This window comes from Harpia harpyja, chromosome 12, assembly GCF_026419915.1.
Source record: "Harpia harpyja isolate bHarHar1 chromosome 12, bHarHar1 primary haplotype, whole genome shotgun sequence".
Lineage (NCBI taxonomy): Eukaryota > Metazoa > Chordata > Aves > Accipitriformes > Accipitridae > Harpia > Harpia harpyja.
Window position 1 is genome coordinate 28,038,613 of NC_068951.1, and position 18,260 is coordinate 28,056,872.

General features: G+C 36.4%; 1 protein-coding gene across 1 annotated transcript in view; it reads right to left on the reverse strand.

Annotated features, from left to right (window-relative positions):
• The window catches only part of SLC9A9 (solute carrier family 9 member A9), a 219,552-nt gene that overhangs the window by 163,914 nt on the left and 37,378 nt on the right, over window positions 1-18,260 (reverse strand). Inside the window, exon 5 of the mRNA XM_052804257.1 lies at window positions 3,760-3,875. Coding sequence (XP_052660217.1) covers window positions 3,760-3,875 — 116 coding nt within the window. The remainder of the gene's footprint in view (window positions 1-3,759; window positions 3,876-18,260) is intronic.

The following is an 18,260-nucleotide window of genomic DNA, read 5'->3' on the forward strand; positions in this document are numbered from 1 at the left end:
ATGTGCCAGTTTTGTTCTGTCATTCACCTTATTCCATTACAACCACTGTTACCCTGAAGCAGCCTATTGCTGGGGCTTATTGCTGCGTCTGCCTTTCAACCACAGAGGCCAGTTGTTGTCAGAATATCCTTATCCATGCTCACATGTGAGGCAGTTTCATTTTGAAGGTCTCTGATGCTCAGAGACCAAGAGCTGGGGGCTCCACTCGCCACACCAGCACCTTTTCCACAGTCTCTTTGCTGCTCTTGATGAGTGATGCATGTACCAGAACATAGGGAGGAACTGCTCCATCCCGTTTGAAAGGATCACACCAAAAAAATTCCAGAGTCAGGTAATATTAGAAATCAAAAAACAATACTAACACAAGGGAAACCCTTTCAACATTTACAGAGATGAAATAACAAGAAGAGAAAAATATAAATACTGGTCTGTCATTTTAAATCAAAGACTAATGAAGGGAGAATTTGGGAATTTTAAAATTCTATAGCTTAGAAATTAAACCTCTCACCTGAAGTCTTGAAATGAGAAGCCTTTTCTGCTGAAATGATAAATTATTGGTAGGAGATATTTCCTGTAAAATGAATGATTCACTTGAAAGTAACCTCGCTTTGTCCCTGAAGTTTCTACCTTTTCTTTCTAGAGACCTGAGAGTTTTTTGAGGCATCCCTAAGTATCACAGATGCTTAGGGATCACAGTCTATAATGCAACAGTCCCAAGCATATCCAGTCATAAATTCATTTCTTAATCTTAGTTCAAGTGCTAGTTTTCTATATAAGTGAACCTATAGCATATAAGAGCAATTTTTCTGAACTAATTTTATGCGAAAATCTCTATGTTAAAGATCTTCAAATACCCTTCAAAACTAAAACCTACAGAGTGCTATGACATTATTTCCTTCTTCCTAACAATATCAGCAACTTTTAGCTGGCATACATTTGTTTACTGCCCTGGTAAAAGTCTTCATTTAACATGTAAACATCTACCAGTCATCTTTATGTTACAAATAAGGAACTCAATCAAAACAACTTCTGTCAAGTCAACAGATCGGTTTTTAACATCTTTTGAGACTTAATTGCTTTCCACAGCCAAGGGAAATTAAATCTATTTTTTAAATGAGCTTATAATCCTACAAAGTGAAGAATTAAATGAAAAATCAGGTAGCAAATCTGACAGGAATTTATTATTCTATCCTATTTCTATAACACTAACAACATTTTACCAGAGATTTCTTTTTTTTAAAAGCTAGATATTACATATAAAATCATTAGACTGATTATTTTATGCTACAGTATGTATCAGTCCTCCAGGGGAACATGTTTTAACTGATTTTGGAATTCTAATGAGCTCTTTACATGGCTTGAGATTATAATTCACTAGCAAATCCTACAACACAATGAAATATTTTCATCAATGTCTACCATTTAATTAAGCAAAAATTTCATTCAAAATTATCTAAGTCTTTGAGGGACTGAATTTTACAGATAAGATTAGTAAAAACATGAAACAGCTTAGAATACTGTGAATAGATAGCAGAGGGAACAAGACAACATTAAAAAATCTCTTGGACATGCACAGACACTCTATATAAGCAGAAGAGTAACTACAAACAGTATTAATCAATGATAGTTTGTGTCCTGGTTTCAGCTGGGATAGAGTTAACTGTCTTCCTAGCAGCTGGTACAGTGCTATGTTTTGAGTTCAGTATGCGAAGAATGTTGATAACACTGATGTCTTCAGTTGTTGCTCAGTAGTGTTTAGACTAATGTCAAGGATTTTTCAGCTTCTCATGCCCAGCCAGTGAGAAAGCTGGAGGGGCACAAGAAGTTGGCACAGGACACAGCCAGGGCACCTGACCCAAACTGGCCAACGGTGTATTCCATACCATGGGACGTCCCATCTAGGATAGGAACGGGGAAGCGGGGGCAGGGAATCGCCGCTCGGGGGACTGGCTGGGTGTCGGTCGGTGGGTGGTGAGCAATTGCACTGCGCATCATTTGTACATTCCAATCCTTTCATTATTACTGTTGTCTTTTTATTAGTGTTATCATTATCATTATTAGTCTCTTCTTTTCTGTTCTATTAAACCGTTCTTATCTCAACCCACGGGTTTTGCTTCTTTTCCTGATTTTCTCCCCCATCCCACTGGGTGGGGGGGAAGTGAGTGAGCGGCTGCGTGGTGTTTAGTTGCTGGCTGGGGTTAAACCACGACAGTTTGTGACACTGAAAGTAGTTTTCTTAACTGCAGTGTTAGCTTTTTAAGCCTATTTAAAAATCTGGGAAAAGTAATCCTTGTCACTTCTTATTCCTTCCAGGGCAGGAGGAGCTTCTGTTTTTTTTCCTCATGATTGTTCCAGATTAATCAGTGGTGATTTAATACTATTATAATCAAAATCAGTGCATTTGTCTTACATATTTCCCCTCATAAGTGAACACGTTCATTTGTGAAACTAAACAGTGTTGGACTGGAAAATGGGAAAAGAAACTAAGCCAACTGCAATACTCTTATTCATGGCACAATCAAGAAATATACTTGGAAGCTGTAAGCAACCTTTTATTCCATAAGCAATTTATTTTCATAGGTTTCCTTTGTGCTTTCAGTTTCTGTTTTTCTCTCTTGCTCTGAGGATAGGCTCCAATCATGTCCTGAATCTTATTAAAGTAGTTGGGTGATTTTATAAGTGGTAGCATATTGGATGCTTGGATTAATTTGAGAACAACAATTTGATGCAGCTTTTACAGCAATCTTGCAACAACCAGTTTTGTAGAAATAAATGGTTTTACACCATATTTTTAAACCATCAGAATGACAAATCACAAGCTCCAAGTCGTTTGTTAAATATTGAGGGTTCGTTTAAAAAATGGAACAAATTTGTAGAACACTGTTGCTTTTTGTCATTTCTTTTAATAGCCAGGAATTTGAAAGATTTATTCATAAGTTTCTCAGAGAAGCTTCTCAAGGCTAGTTAACACTAATGCAGCATGTCATGTGCATCACAAAATGCTTTCTGTTCTACTTCCTGTAACAGCTCAACTGAAAATTTTGCAAAAATCCAAGGTACCCTTGCAGACTTTGTACTTTGTCTCTTTGTAGATAACATATAAAAACATCCTTTTTTCACCTCCTCCTTCACTATTGTCCCACAGATGCAAAAAGCAATACTTTCCTTTTAATATCAGAGTACTCTTACTCACATTTTCAATGTAACAAAACCCGGGCAAATCTATGAAACCTAGGCTAACTCTGAGGTTAGCCCTGTTTCGATTAGGAGGTTGGACTAGAAGACCTCCAGATGTCCCTTCAAATCAAAATGATTCTGTAGTTCTGTGATTCCAAAATTCACTGAGTCTGTTTCCCACACTTGGCAATTTACTGTAACTTCAGGCTTTAAATCTCACATCTGTGAATTCAAGTCAACCTGTTGGTATCTATCTTTTTAGTGTTGTATTTATCATGAAACACTGCATTCAAATTGTAAACTGATACCTTAAATCCAGTATTTATATGGCCAAATCTGAAAGCTACGTTCCCCATATAATTTATAAAATTTGTGACCTAAACATAGGTAAACCAGTTACTAAAACAAACACAAGGGATCTCTGGAGCCAATTTGACTTATGAATATCAGACCAGACATTTAACAGCTATGGGAATAAAAAATCAAGAACAGAGACTTTGAACATTTCTGTGGCACATGCAGTTGTTATGTTCTTATTTACTCTTCTGACTTTTGAGAAAGTAATTTATTTTAAACGGTTACCTGGATCTGTGGCAGACATCAGCGATCCAAAAAATAAACAGTCAGTGAAGTGGAATTCCCATCCTTTCAACTGGCCAATGTGTACCATGGCCTTCACAAAACCATACATTATCAACCTGTCAGGGGAAAGATAAGACAGGCATTCAGACAGAGTATGTAACACTCATGCTTAATTTACAGTATTAAGCAGGTTCTTATTCTCTTCGGCTTCTTTTAAACAAACATGTGAATACTGAACATAAACTGCTATCATATAAAAATTCTATTTCCTATTCAACTGTTCAAGTATTGTATTGAAATGTCACAGACAATTCCAAAGCAAAGACTTTTCTGAATAATTGTCATCTGCTGGTAGCAGAGGACTATGCTTTTAGCTGTTTATTTTTCAAAAGGAAAGATAATGCAAGCTTAAGAAGACATTATTAAGACTAACTTGTCTAATGTTGTAGAACATTTAAATAAAGGCAGTTCTACTATCAGGTCTGTGGCTTGCTCTAATATTTCTAAATTAATTGTTTTATTCTATCAGCTTCTAAATGTTAGCTGTATTCAAAGTTCCAGATAAGGTCTCCAAGCGAGACAGATATTTAACAACTCAGAATGACAGTGAGGCAATAAAGTCACACTTTAAGATGCACTGCTAAATCCTCGCTAGTTTCAACAGGAAATGTTACCAGTTTATATAACTAGGTAATGCCATCTGAGATGTGTATTCTAACAAGAATCTTGAAATACCTTGAAAAAAGGAATTCACCTGTTAGAACTTCTAGTCAATTTTTAAATTTTTGTACATTTCCAATCTATGTAATAAAAAACTCCATTGCATTCAATACTTTTTCCATAATCACAACACGTAAATTGATAACTGTGCTCTTCTAACTACAGACTTTAAAAAAATCATTTAAACAGGGCTACACGCATTCACATACCTAGCCACGTTTTGCCCTCAGCTATACTCCTAAGATGTTTCTGAAGTCACATAAGCATAGAAGAACTGAGTGACAGATAAAGGGCTACTAAACAAACAGCCTGAGAGTTAATTACAAATTGTTTTCAGATACTTTACCAAGCTGTAGATTTTCTGAAGTATAGTAACCTCATTATATTAAGAGAGAAGCAGTTAGGTCACCACAGAATTCCCCAATGGTCCTAAGTATTTGTGTCTGTCTTTACATAAGCTGCCTAGCAAACAGTTAGCCACCAGTTGTTCTAAAACAATTTATGCAGCTGTGGGTCTCCTTGATGGATGAGCTCACTTTCTCTCCATTCCCAAAAAATAATGATTCAAGACCCTGCAGTGAAGTTAGTCTTTTTATCCTGAGCACAAATATGTCTGCTTTAAGGAATGAGTTCTTCAAAAACTGACTGTGGTGCTGCTATCCTGATTTGCAATTGTCTCAAAAGTCAACAGTAATGGAAGTGAACATATGCATGCCTTTTAGAAATAATTGCCCAACCTGCTTGCCGTTTTGACCAGAGATACTCTTCTGACTCAGTTAAAAACTATTTTAAAATAATAAATAAAATTAAGTTTTGACTATCTGGCAAATTTAGTCATGATAATTCTTTAAATACCCAGTGTAGACATCATCCTGGTCTTTAGCCTTGTTTCTTATACATTACTAAATATTTTCAATACGTCTCTGCTTACTGTCTGTACAAAGTTGCAGATGAACTGGACAAAATTTGATTCAGGAGTCTTTCATTGACACAGGAGGTCTAAATTTGCCATAAATTTTAGTACAGTTGAAGACTGACAGAACTTGGTCTTAATTCACATATCATTCAATTTTTGGCTGCACTGAAAAGGGAAATAAAACTGAAGATCAGACTAAACAATGGTGCTGATTTAACCACTGAGATCTTAACCCTCATCCACCAGAGAAAAGAGAACCGCAAACTCAGAATGTTATACTTTCTTTTTTTTTTTTAAATTCATGAACTGCTTAATACATTTTGGTAATGCTAAAATGGCAAAGGTCCAATTTTTCAAACGTAAACCCAACTAAGTGCAGACATACATTTGGATTATGTGCAAAACTGCTGGCTTAAATAAACCACAAAAATCTGTACTTGTACCTCCTCCATCTAACACATATGAAAACATGCAGAGAAATAATTTCCTATTGCAAATTAACTTTTAAAATGCACTGGTTTATCTTTTCTTTAAAAGCTGTATATTTTTAATGAAGGTAATACATTGAAATGATCATTAATCATCGTTTATCAGTGATTTCTTACTAGACACAGCCATACAAAATGCAAACCTCCCTTCACTTTAAATAACTTTACAATAACTTTAAAGTATCTTTAAATAACTTTAAACCAGAAATAATTTATTTCATTTTCAATTATAATTTTCTAGTCATCTCAGAATTTGATTTCTTGTTATCTTCTCCAAACTACACAAAAAGTCCATCTAGAGGCTATTTTGAAAACTAGAAATCAAAGGGCAGTTCTGAACAGGAGTAAGTTCTCTGATGTTTGTAAAATTAACAGAACTACAGCAGTTTATACCAGCCAAGAGTTTGCTCTCAGGAAAATAATTTAATATATTCATTGTAATACAGGATATACTTACACATCCACTAAATAATTGGAATTTACCTTTACTGTATTTCTCTAGATATATCACAAGCTATGTAATGTGTTTAGTATTTTTTAAATTTACATTTTAAATAAAATTGCTTTTGTTATCCTGTACATGACATCAGATCCTGTTCTCAGTTTTACAGATTAGAACTAAGAGAAATTCCAATTCTAAATCACAGGAGTTAATCTGCATTTTAGACTGGTAAAACTGAGATCAGACTCCAACCCTGTGTATTCCAGCTTGTAATTTTTTATTATTCAAAAATTTCACTCTGACTTTATCATTGTCTTCAGTGACAGAGATTATTCAGGTCACACACTCTAATATATAGTCAAATTTAAAAAATAAAGCTATTTATCTATAAGAAATGTTAATAACTCTTTTTAGAGTACTAGTTGATGATGTAGTGTGACTTTTCCACTACATATTGAAAAGATAGATCTCAGCTGGATACCTGAGCTCTCGATATTAAACATCATCCAGTACTACACAACATAACTGTTCTTAATGGAAATCCAATGAGGAAAGCATACCCCAATGACAGCAGGAGATTAATCCCAAGGAAATACCCTGCACTGATGCCTCTATTGCTATTACAAACTAGAATTGAAAAAAATAGTCTTATTGATTTTTAGGGCTGCTGTCATTTCATTTGATACATCTAGGTTATTTTTAGCAAGTTTACATCCACCAAGTTTCAGCAAATCTGATTGCTTTATTCATCTTCAACAATCCACTTAATATATGTTAAAAAAAAATTATTAAAATATCTTTTAAAAAGTTGTAAATAAGTCAAAGTGTCAGTGAGACTGAATTTCCTCCAGAATGTTCCTGTCCCACTAGAATGCAACCCAGTGCTCACTGTTGACATAGAGTAGGCTATTGACTCAAATCAAGTTAACAATATTAGGAGCTCTGAGTATGTTTAGTAGGATAATAGTTCGATCTTTCTGATCCCTGTCTGTGAAATCATCTTTTTTACTTTTCTACTAATCTAGAATGCTAAATTTTATTTTTTATTCTTTTAGAATATCAGAACTGAGATCTTCAAGGCTGCATAAAGAAAATAGAAGCTGAGTTGCAAATCAATGTAACCCTAATTTCCAATGTGGCTTTGAAAATCAACTTTAAAATACATCTGCAAAGTAATTTTATTTCCTATACTTTTTAAAATCTTGGTTTTGATCTATATTTTAAGTTTTTTTGGAAAGTGGTTGCCCCTTATGGGACCTTTATCTCCGAGTTCTATGTGATACTTCTCTGATAACAGATGTTATAAAGTAACTGCTATTTTCTGTATATGTCTGGATTTTGCATTTATACTGCAAAGTGTGCACCATTTAGAATATTGCATTAGCCACTTGAGATAGTGTTCCTTTATCTTCCCAAAATGAATCAGCAAGTAGTATTCTATGGAGCAAAAAGAATGAGGCACAGATCTATGAAAGGGTTTAGATAGGAGACTTCTACTTATGTTGGAAATCTGAATCCTCAGAGCTGCTGCTTTAGAGTCTTACTACACTTAATTTTCATCCATAAAGCCTCTTAACTCCCAACAGGTCTTTTTTGGAGGGCTTGTCCAGCACTATATAATGCACGTACTGCTTGTCTAAAGATCCTTTGGGATTCACAAACTAGTGAATGACCTGTCTTGCCAGTGAGGTCTGTTAGAGAGATGCTGAGACCTGGCCCTCACAAAACGCAAAGCTGAATGAAAAAGAGGTGGTTCCACTTCGCAGTCCCTTTTCATTCAACTCTATTAGAGCAAGACATGTGAGCCTCAGATTCAAACCCCTCCTTCACCTCGTTCACCTTCATTTTTCCTAGATACTACGAACATGCCAAAGAGAGACTCTAGGTTCCCAGTGCCTAGAAGCTGCTCCACCTTGCTTATCATTTGCCATTATTCATTAAACTAAAGAGCTGGAAAGTGCATGAATGTGAAAGTGTGATGTGGTATCAGGTGATTTGGGTCCTCATCCTGGGTGATGGAAGTCTGAGCTTGAGCCTACACTTTGAAGTCTAATTCTTTTCCCCTCTGTCCCTCTAGCTTTGTATAGGTAACTTGAAGCTGTGGATCCTGCTAGGTGACAAAGCATCCTAAACCATGTCTTTTTTGGTGTCTAGGAATATATGACTGTTCAAGGAGCTACATACAATCAGTACAGAGCACGGAGTTGATTTGGGGTTGCCCTGCCTCCTTATCAACTTCCTATTGTCATGAATAAATATGCAAATTCAGCAATTTTTTTGTGCAATCAGAAACTAGGTGATTAGAAACATTAGAAACAATATATGAACATTTAGAAAGAAACGGCAAGTAAATTGATCAGTAATAAAGAGTTGCTGAAGACTTCTAAGTTGGACTTAGCAATGGTTCAGCACTGCAAATAATATTTGTGAATAACTGATTTGGTCATGGATTTGGAACATTAATACAATAGTACAACAGGAGAATGAAACTCAGATTAGCTTTGCACAGGAGAGCTGACATTTTCTACACCCAAACATATTTTTTTTGAAAGTGTGGGGACGAGCCCATCAAGCTAGAGCAGGTATTTTGCTACTTCAACAGGAAAAGAAAAAACTGGTAATGTAATGAAACACAGGAGAATTCAGAATTTTCCAGATTATGCAAATCTGGCACTTACTAAGTGCCTCATCTCTAAAAAATGCTACATACAATGCTGTCATTACACAGTAGAGGAGATACCACATAAATAGTTGACTTGCTGAAGTAAGAATCATCCGTGAAACTGAGCTTTAACTACATAATTTCCAGTATGAATTGGCAAGTAGACCACATAAAATCTCAGTACAACAATGCAAAATAAACTTTAGACTGACAAAAAAATTAAAGAAAATAACAGACACTGAAGAACAGAAACAAAATCTCTGCAAGGCTTTAATGATCCTGAGCATTGGGCTGTCCTTACATTTTTGAAGCTGGACTGAATTAAAGCTTGCCTGTGTGAAAAAAGGGGGAAGAATCTCCTTATGTAAAAGGACCAGGTTTTTTACTACCACAGTTCTGCTGCTACTAATCTTTTATTGCCATGCATTGAGGAAAGGAGTTTGGAAAGCACATTGGCTGTGTGGCTACTGCTGGAAGTTTCCAGTGAATTTATTTATAAAGCTGCTCTCTAGGAAGGCTGCTTTGGGATTGGGACATTCTTGAACTAGCTGCTGTTTAAATGTAGAAGGGAAAAAAAGAGCCCTCTCCTAAGGACTTTACAGAGTAATTACTACACAAGACACTATCTAAATGCTCAGGAAAAGCTTTAGATGCAGCTCAGCAGAAGCCTATTTTTTGCAAGAGTTTCCTTTAGCAACAGCTGGTTTTAAGAAGGGATCTAAAATGAGAGAGTGAAATTGCTTTGGGGGTTTGGGGGAAGCTCTTGTCAGAAAGTTCTAAATAGTAAAATTTCTATCCAGCATACTGCTAGTAGAAGAGAGATAATTTGTAGTTTTAAAGTAGAGGCAAGCTGGGTATGTCTGATGCAGAAGAGAATGGGGAGGCTGGAGGAAAGATGCAAAGAAAGAAGCTGTCAAGGAACTGGGAGAGCAATTTTAACAGAAGCATTGTGAATAGCCACAGGTGGGATCAGACCACTTCCGTGAAGGAAGATGATACTGGAGTCATCAAGACAGGAAAGGTGAAAGCCTGGCAAGAGTTTTAGCTATATAGGTGGATGGGAAAGGCCATATAAGAAACACGTCAGTAAGCAGCATACCTGACATCTAAACATATAACAAAAGGCTGTACTATACCTAAATGCAGCTCGTTAAAAACCAACCCAAGTCACCAGCATTTCTGGGAATGCAAGACAACATGGTGTCCAAAAGAACTGTTGAGAGGGGCTATATATGCATGAACAGTGAACAAAGGGGGACAAGATGACAATGACAAGCAGGCTACCTTTGCATAAGGTAGCTTAGGTACATGTGAGGCGAGACAATACAAGTTCAAATAAATCCTACAAATCCCTCATGGTAAAAATATGCCTGAATGGTGCAGTCAGGTGAAAAAACTTGTGCTGAGCTTTGCTTCCTAAAAAATCCTGGCCAAATCTTCAGCTTGCAGAAACTGGCACCACAGCACCTACGCCTCTGCATTAGAGCAAACTGAAAAAACTATGACAATAAATATATATTGGCAGGTTGCTTCATAGGATGCTCCTTCTTTGATAAGTAACTGCATCTTCACATCACATGCAAGGCAGTGGGAAAACCTATCAGTTCTAAAAGAATCTACTCTTAATTTAAAGCTGTAGCGGACATAATTAGAATGTAACAGAAACTGCTAAGTCAAGATGTACAATACACATACCGTATCCTCAATACAGCCAGCCCCATCTGCCTGATGATTTTATCAGCAGTTGTATTTTCTTCAGTTTTGTTATCCATTGCAACATCACTGCTGAATCTTACTGCTAAGGGTCTTTATTGTGTTAAAGGTTTAAAAAACATAATTCCAGATTTAAACTGTTTGTGCAGTTATGCTATGTAGCATTAATGAGACTTGTAATGTAAATCTTTCTTGCCAAATATGTTTTCTAATCTGCAGAGAATTTTTCATCTCATGTTCTAACTCCCTAAAGAATCTTACTCTATCTAGACATGATTATCTTGTAGCCTGAAGCCAGTTTAACATAGCTACAGATTGTAATCGTGCAAGCAAAAGATGAAAAAAACCTGAGCTGCATTTCTTTCTTTTCACAAGGAATAGCAATATTAATAAGCCAACAATAGGAAAAGTAGATTATTTTATTCTTGCTTGTGTATGAAGTAACATAGTGATCGACTGATCAATATCACAACAGTAATAAAAAGTCACTAGTCAGAATTTTAAATGTGTGCTGAAAAACAAAAATAGTAGAGATGAAAATGAAATACTCATTCCTTTATTCTGATCTTTCTACTTCTACCGTGCCAATATATTCCTATAACTTTTTCTATACAGTGGAATGCTGCACATCAAATGTTTTGGCTACAGTGATTCATCATTTCAAACTGCGCTATGTACTATTATATTCTTCTTTTTGTCATCTTTTAAATCAATTTTGTCACTAGAAAGGGTATTATCATTTTTTTTCCTTCAATAAATCATTTGCTAATGAATCAAAGCAAGAGAAAACCTCAGTGAAGTGTCTCAGGTAACCATAAACCGATAATAAATTTACCTTTAGCTATTCTATATAAATCACACAAGAAGAAAACCCCTTTTGCTGTAGAAATAACTGGAAGAACAGAAAAGAAACTGGCTTTACAAATCCACTGCATACGTAGTTACCTGAGGCACAATGACTATTCAACAGCTGAGTATTAGAAATATATGCATAGCTTTAGCATCTATAGATCTGACAAACAGTTCAACTGAGCACAGCTGTGCTCCTGGCAGGAGATTAGGTGATGTAAGAAGTGCTTTTGCTTAGCATTTCCCAATGAGCAATGGAAAAGATCTACCACCAAAATTTTTTTAGTACTCGCAGATTATCTTCTGTTTGCTTCTTAAATCAGAAATTTTGATGGGAAGGCCTAATGAAGAGAAACACACTTTACACCTCAGAGGTATGACGTATGTGGGTATTAGTAAGAAAGGCTGCATTTCAGTAACCATGGTACTATAGGTAGCTGGTGCTGGTTTTAGCTGGGATTGAGTTAATTTTCTTCATAGTAGCTAGTATGGGGCTATGTTTTGGATTTGTGCTGAAAACACTGTTGACAACACAGGGATGTTTTAGTTATTGCTGAGCAGTGCTCACACAGAGCCAAAGTCCTTTCTGCTTCTCACCCCACCCCACCAGCGAGCAGGCTGGGGGGGCACAAGGAGCTGGGAGGGGACACAGCCAGGACAGCTGACCCCAACTGACCCAAGGGATAGTCCAGACCATATGACGTCATGCTCATCATATAAAGCTGGGGGAAGAAGAAGGAAGGGGGGGACGTTTGGAGTGATGGCGTTTGTCTTCCCAAGTAACCGTTAGAGGTGATGGAGCCCTGCTTTCCTGGAGATGGCTGAACACCTGCCTGCCCATGAGAAGTGGTGAATGGATTCCTTGTTTCGCTTTGCTTGTGTGCGCGGCTTTTGCTTTACCTATTAAACTGTCTTTATCTCAACCCAGGAGTTTTCTCAGTTTTACCCTTCTGATTTTCTCCCCCATCCCACTGTGAGGGAGGTGAGTGAGCAGCTGCGTTGTGCGTAGTTGCTGGCTGGGGTTAAACCACAACAGTAGCTTAGCTCATTAGATATTCGTGTGGTGTTGGACTTTTGGGAAAGTGATGGCTGTTCAGAGTTATTTGAACAATCAAGGAAACACATACCGAATGTGGATAAAAAAATCCAGCCCAGGTTTCTATATCAGTCAATTTGGTGGCCACTGGTAACAGAAAAAGTGAAGAGATCTGAAACATGCTTTAAAATATTTATCTTGGGTTCTACAACCCACCTTTATTGATACAGGACCAAAGCAAGAAACTGTCCTTATACTGAAACTGGGAGAGATCAATTGAAACACATGCAAACATATCCAGTCATGGGCTTCAGCAAGGTGTGTGCATGCTAGTTGGTAGCAGAGGCCTGTGCTAATCTGTCATCACTGTATCGCTGAAAGCAAGCTCAGAGGTTACCGTGTTTGCTACTTTTGCGCCCGATTGCAAGGCTGTCATGCCCGAGTAAGCTAAGTCCTTTGACTTTAGGAAAGACCAACCATATTTGTGTTTGATTCTTTAGGACTGGCTTGAATGAGACTATGCAGAATGCCCAGGTGGTCAGAAAGCCTGAATGTCTGAGCCTTTGCTTACTTAAAAACAACCTTCTATGGAGTCGTGCTCAAGAAAGTAAAGAATTGCTACATGTCAGTATGAATTTTATTTTGGTTAGTTTTCTGTAGTACATTTGACCAGGGAAAATACCTATTGAGATACAGAGATGCTTTGCTTTAAAATGGAAAAAAACATTTTGCCCAAGTTCAAAATTTCAAGATGCAATGGTAGATTTTGCTAAGTAATGCTAACAATGTAGCAAAAGTAAATGAGGAGTGAAAAAAAGGGAGTAAGATGTGGACCTACATGAGCTGAAAGAGGAGTGAAAAAAAGGGAGTAAGATGTGGACCTACATGAGCTGAAAAGTTAGTTGAGGTCACCAGACATAACTGGAAACTGTCAATAAATGGTATTTCATGTTCTTTTTTTAAAAAAATAAACCTCTTTTTTCAGACTGACTTTCAAATAGCCCTTACTGTACTACAGTTTTACAACACTTTGCATTGAAGACATACAAACCAATTAACCACAGCTCACAACTGCACAGTATTATTTAATGCATTTTTAATATTCCTCTAATGAGCATAACACAGCTTCAGGATCCCTGTGTTCCTGAGCTCCATTTAAATCAGAGCCATTATGTGTTACATACATAAAAACCTAACCTCTTTGCAATGAGAAAGCTGCACTTGATCTTTGAGTGATGACTAAAATCTCACAATTACTTGGGCAAATGAGCCATGAAACACTGTCAACTGTACTGTGTCCAAATCATAGTGCCACTGAATAATTTATTGCACTACAAAGATTTAAACATTACATCAAGTTTTACTTTACTCAGTATTATTAATTGAGAGAACCTCCAATAGATACTGAATAATTGACAATCTTACACACCTATTTTGAGACAGATATCCTCATGACAGTACAAATAAAATCTAAAAAAATCAGAGATAAGTATAAGATTTTCCAGATACAATAATGGTAGATTATTTTAGAAATGCCGAAATCACCGTTGTACAGAAGGTGGTGGAATTCTAAGAATAATATTAGTGACACTAAGAGACTTCCATATGAAAAGAGAAGGGCTGAAAATACCTAGTTTACAGAAGGAAAATAAGATAATGATGGTATTACCTACAGGAGTTAAAAACATTGTAATTAAATGTCAATTCTGAGTTCTTAGATTACACAACTGTTCTCACATACTGAACTAAAATATAAAGTCAGTCAGGGTGTCAGGTAAATCAGATTCACTAATTAATTGGCTAATTCATTCAGTCAGCAATGAATTCAGTTCACCAATGAGTTATTTCAATTACTATCATTATTATAGCAATCATAACAGGCAAGGTTCTTTCTTTACCTACAACATGTCAATATCCTGAAGAATTTAGCCTGGTCAAAACATTCAAGAGTTTCCTAAGTTCAAGGAAACCTGTTGCAGTCAATTATAAAATTGCCTTCTGTAAGAGAAGTTTCTTTGTAGTTCTCTGCTGAGTGGGTGCTTTGTATTCTGAAATGTGAAGACCCCTAATCCCATCTCATTATCAATAGAAATGTCTGACTTTATTAAAGACTTTGCTAAATCCATGGCTTTAACAACATCTCATAGCATTAAGTATCACAGATTACCTACAGACCAAGAACAGAAATTTGTATCTGTTTTCTTCACCCTTGAAGCTTCAAATGTGCTAACCTTTAAAATCATTGAGTATCACCTCATTATTATATTGACAGAGGAATATATGAGGATCACTTTTCAACCTCAAGAACATTCCCTGTGTCAAAAAAACTTTTGTATGAGTTTTCTTCAGAACTCCATGTAACAGCAAAATCCTACTTTCAGAAATAGGTTTCAGGACAGTTGAGAATGTTAGTATAAAAGACCCGTCTAGGGAAAGTCTTCAAACCTCACAGACCTGAATGATTAGAAGGAAGAAAAAGTCTCATTCAGCAGGAATTCAAAAGAAAAGTGTTTTGAGTCAAGAAAGTGAGAACCAATAATGTTTTGAACTCTCTCTCCAAGTATAGAAATATTGCTAAATACTAACCTGCTATCAATTTATGCAGAAGACAGACTCATGCTTCTGGTTTATTATTCAAGCTGAAATAATTCATGAATAATTCAGCTATTCTCTAAACTTCAGAATGACCCCCCCCCCCCAAGATTCTGAAACAGCAATATTTTTGCCCCACATTTAAAAATATGGTGTAAACATTGAATTTTACATACAAAATATGAAAATATTTTCATTTAATATTTCCCATCAAAATACATAAAACCCATGATCTTATTTGCAAGGACCTGTTACAGCAGGTTTTCACTGGGGCACCTGTTGTTCCCTTTAAATGAGCTTGTATTACCATTTAAAGATAATTACAATCAGTCTGTGATTTCAGAATAATGTAAATTAGATTAGAGAATAACCTGCTGTAAAATAGGGCATGAAATGAACTATAGAGAAACATGTTTGAAACCATTTTAGCATTTTTATTGGATTAGCTCAGTCAAATAGTGATACAAGTGCTCAAGAACAAAAAAAAGAGGAATTCATACCCATACCATAAGTGGAGATTGTCAGGCACCCTAGATGGACATTTAATTTATAGTGCAGTTTTGAAATGTAAAATACATTTTGATGAAACCGTTGAATGTTTTTAGGACAGACAGGGACCTTGCTAAGGCTTGAGAGTTTTCATGTATCTACCTGGACTTGGTTCAATCTCCCATAGAAATAAGGAACACTTAAGAATATCAACCCTGAGTTTCATGTTTCTAAATTAGGGTGTGGTTACCTCTTGGGGTATGGTTCAGTCTTGTGCCAGATTTTCTTCCTTTGTAATTGAAATCCAAAAATTAGACCTCTGAAAATCTGAGAATCACTGTAAGTATGTAGACAGGAAAAGAAACCCATCCAACCTTTAACAAACATATTAAGTTTTGGTTTATTTTTAAATAGCATCCTTGCTATAGCAAACAAGGATGGAGGAGAATGACAAGATTTCTTGTGTCCAGGCTAGCTCCTGTTTCTAGGGATATAAGAGTATTAATGCGCAATGATGTTTATGGTCAAGTGAAAACCATGATATTTTTTCTTGGAAAAAAATTTAAAAATTAAGTGAATGACAGGCATACACATAGGTCTAATGTGACACGAAACTAGGGTGATAAACTTTCAGAAATAGGAACCTTCTAGGCCAGTAAATAACTTCTCAGGGTGAAAATATTTGTCCTGATATGATTCAGAATAAGTCAGCAAGACACGAGCTTCAAAACACTTATTTAACTTGTGGCAAACAGGTTATCTTCTGCTTATACTGCTATCCTTAATTGGTGTGCTGGATAAAAATGGTTTTTTAATACATTATATATAGCAGCAGAGTCCCAAAGAAGCCTACTATTGTGCTATTTTAAAACGCTCTTATTTAACAGGTTTGTGGCTTCTGAAGTTGTAGTAGTAAAAAATTTGACAACTATCAGTTTCCTGTGAATAAGCTGAGTCTGCAGTTATGAGTCTGCAGTGTTATGTGTTGTACCTTCCCCAACCTGATTATATTACTGTATCATAGAGATTACATTGTTCAGTAGGTACACAAATATTTTAATCAGATCTTTCACACAGTGTTGTTGGTTCTGCTCCATAGAACATAGCTCTTTCTTCATTACAGTTTTTTTTTATATCAAAATGCATCACATATGATTCTGTTCTTTTAATTATGGCTAATTATGATAATGACAATGTTGTGCTGAAGATTTGATGACTTCTCTCTGATGTTGCAAAATGTCTATGGCAAAGATGGCTCAGTTAGTTACCATACGTGAGGAGCACTGGGAATGGGGGAAGAGTGAATACTGGGCAACTAGATGGAAATAAGACAACTTGTGTTTCTACATTCCCTGTCTATTCCAGTCCCTACTCCTCTGGCAGCCTAAGGGAATGGTTTATGCCAGTGACTGGCCTGAAAGAAGGTCCCAAAAACTTCTGCCAGTCTGGTTGCCAAAAATATTTACCTTCAGCTTCAAGTGGACTTTAAACTAACTTGCTCCAGCCTTTTCACAGAAACTCCCTTGGGGCAAAGACAAATAATAACCAAACATATCGCATGTTAGGCAACTGCTCTTTGTGGAGTGTGAGGGATGGGATTAGAGAAGTCACTCCCTAATCCTCTGCTTTTAAGTATGTTTAAAAGCAACTGACAAGTTCAAGGTAGTGAATGACAATGCAAATGAAAATTTCCTATCCATGCTACCAAAAATATACTACATATTCAGAGTACACGCTGCTTTTTGTCAGATCTGGACCATACTAGAGTGATCCATAAACTTCTGCCTCACAGGCCTTAACCCTGTAAAAAGCCCCATGTAGAATTTTTGTTTTCTTCTTTTAATGGGGTTCATACTGCATGAACCCCAACCACACAGCAGTACATTCTGTGGCTCTATCCTATGCCCATGCTCCTCACTGACAACAACCAAGGTCCCATTTAAGCTTAGGAATTGCCAGAAAATTTGGTTAGTTACTGCTAGTAGAAGGCAGTAGGTGGAAGTTGTTGCTTATTCCTTCTGGTTTGTAGGATATAAACCTAGAGGATCCTGTAGGATATATGATTGAACCTCCAGCATAATCTACAGATGAGTCAAGATCTACTTCACTCCCTCTCCAGTTTTTCATTTCCCTTCCCCTGAAGGCAGAACAACCTTCTAAAGAATTGTATTTTATTTTACTAGCACTAGGATCTGATTAAGAAGACTTACACAGACACAAGTCAGATGTATAAAAGAGAGTTTTACCACAGCATTTCTGAACAGTTTCTGGAAGTAACATCTTTAAGACAGATTGACTTGATGCATCTCATGAAGGGCACTTTTCTAAACTCCAAGGCTTGCACATGCCCAGTTACAGGACACACCATTCCCATTACAGGGTCTCCATAATGGTTGTGTGTCTTGTTCAAAAAATAGAATTTCCCATTCTACAGGATGAGGTTTGACAATCTTTAAAATCTAAAGCTACTACTGTAGCTTTTAGTTGAAATGATTAAGTGGAAAATTGCCTTAAATGTTTCCTGGGTGAGGCAAATGAACGATAATTAAATTGATTAAATGGAAATGCAGTTGTGAGGTATTGGCTGCTTTGAC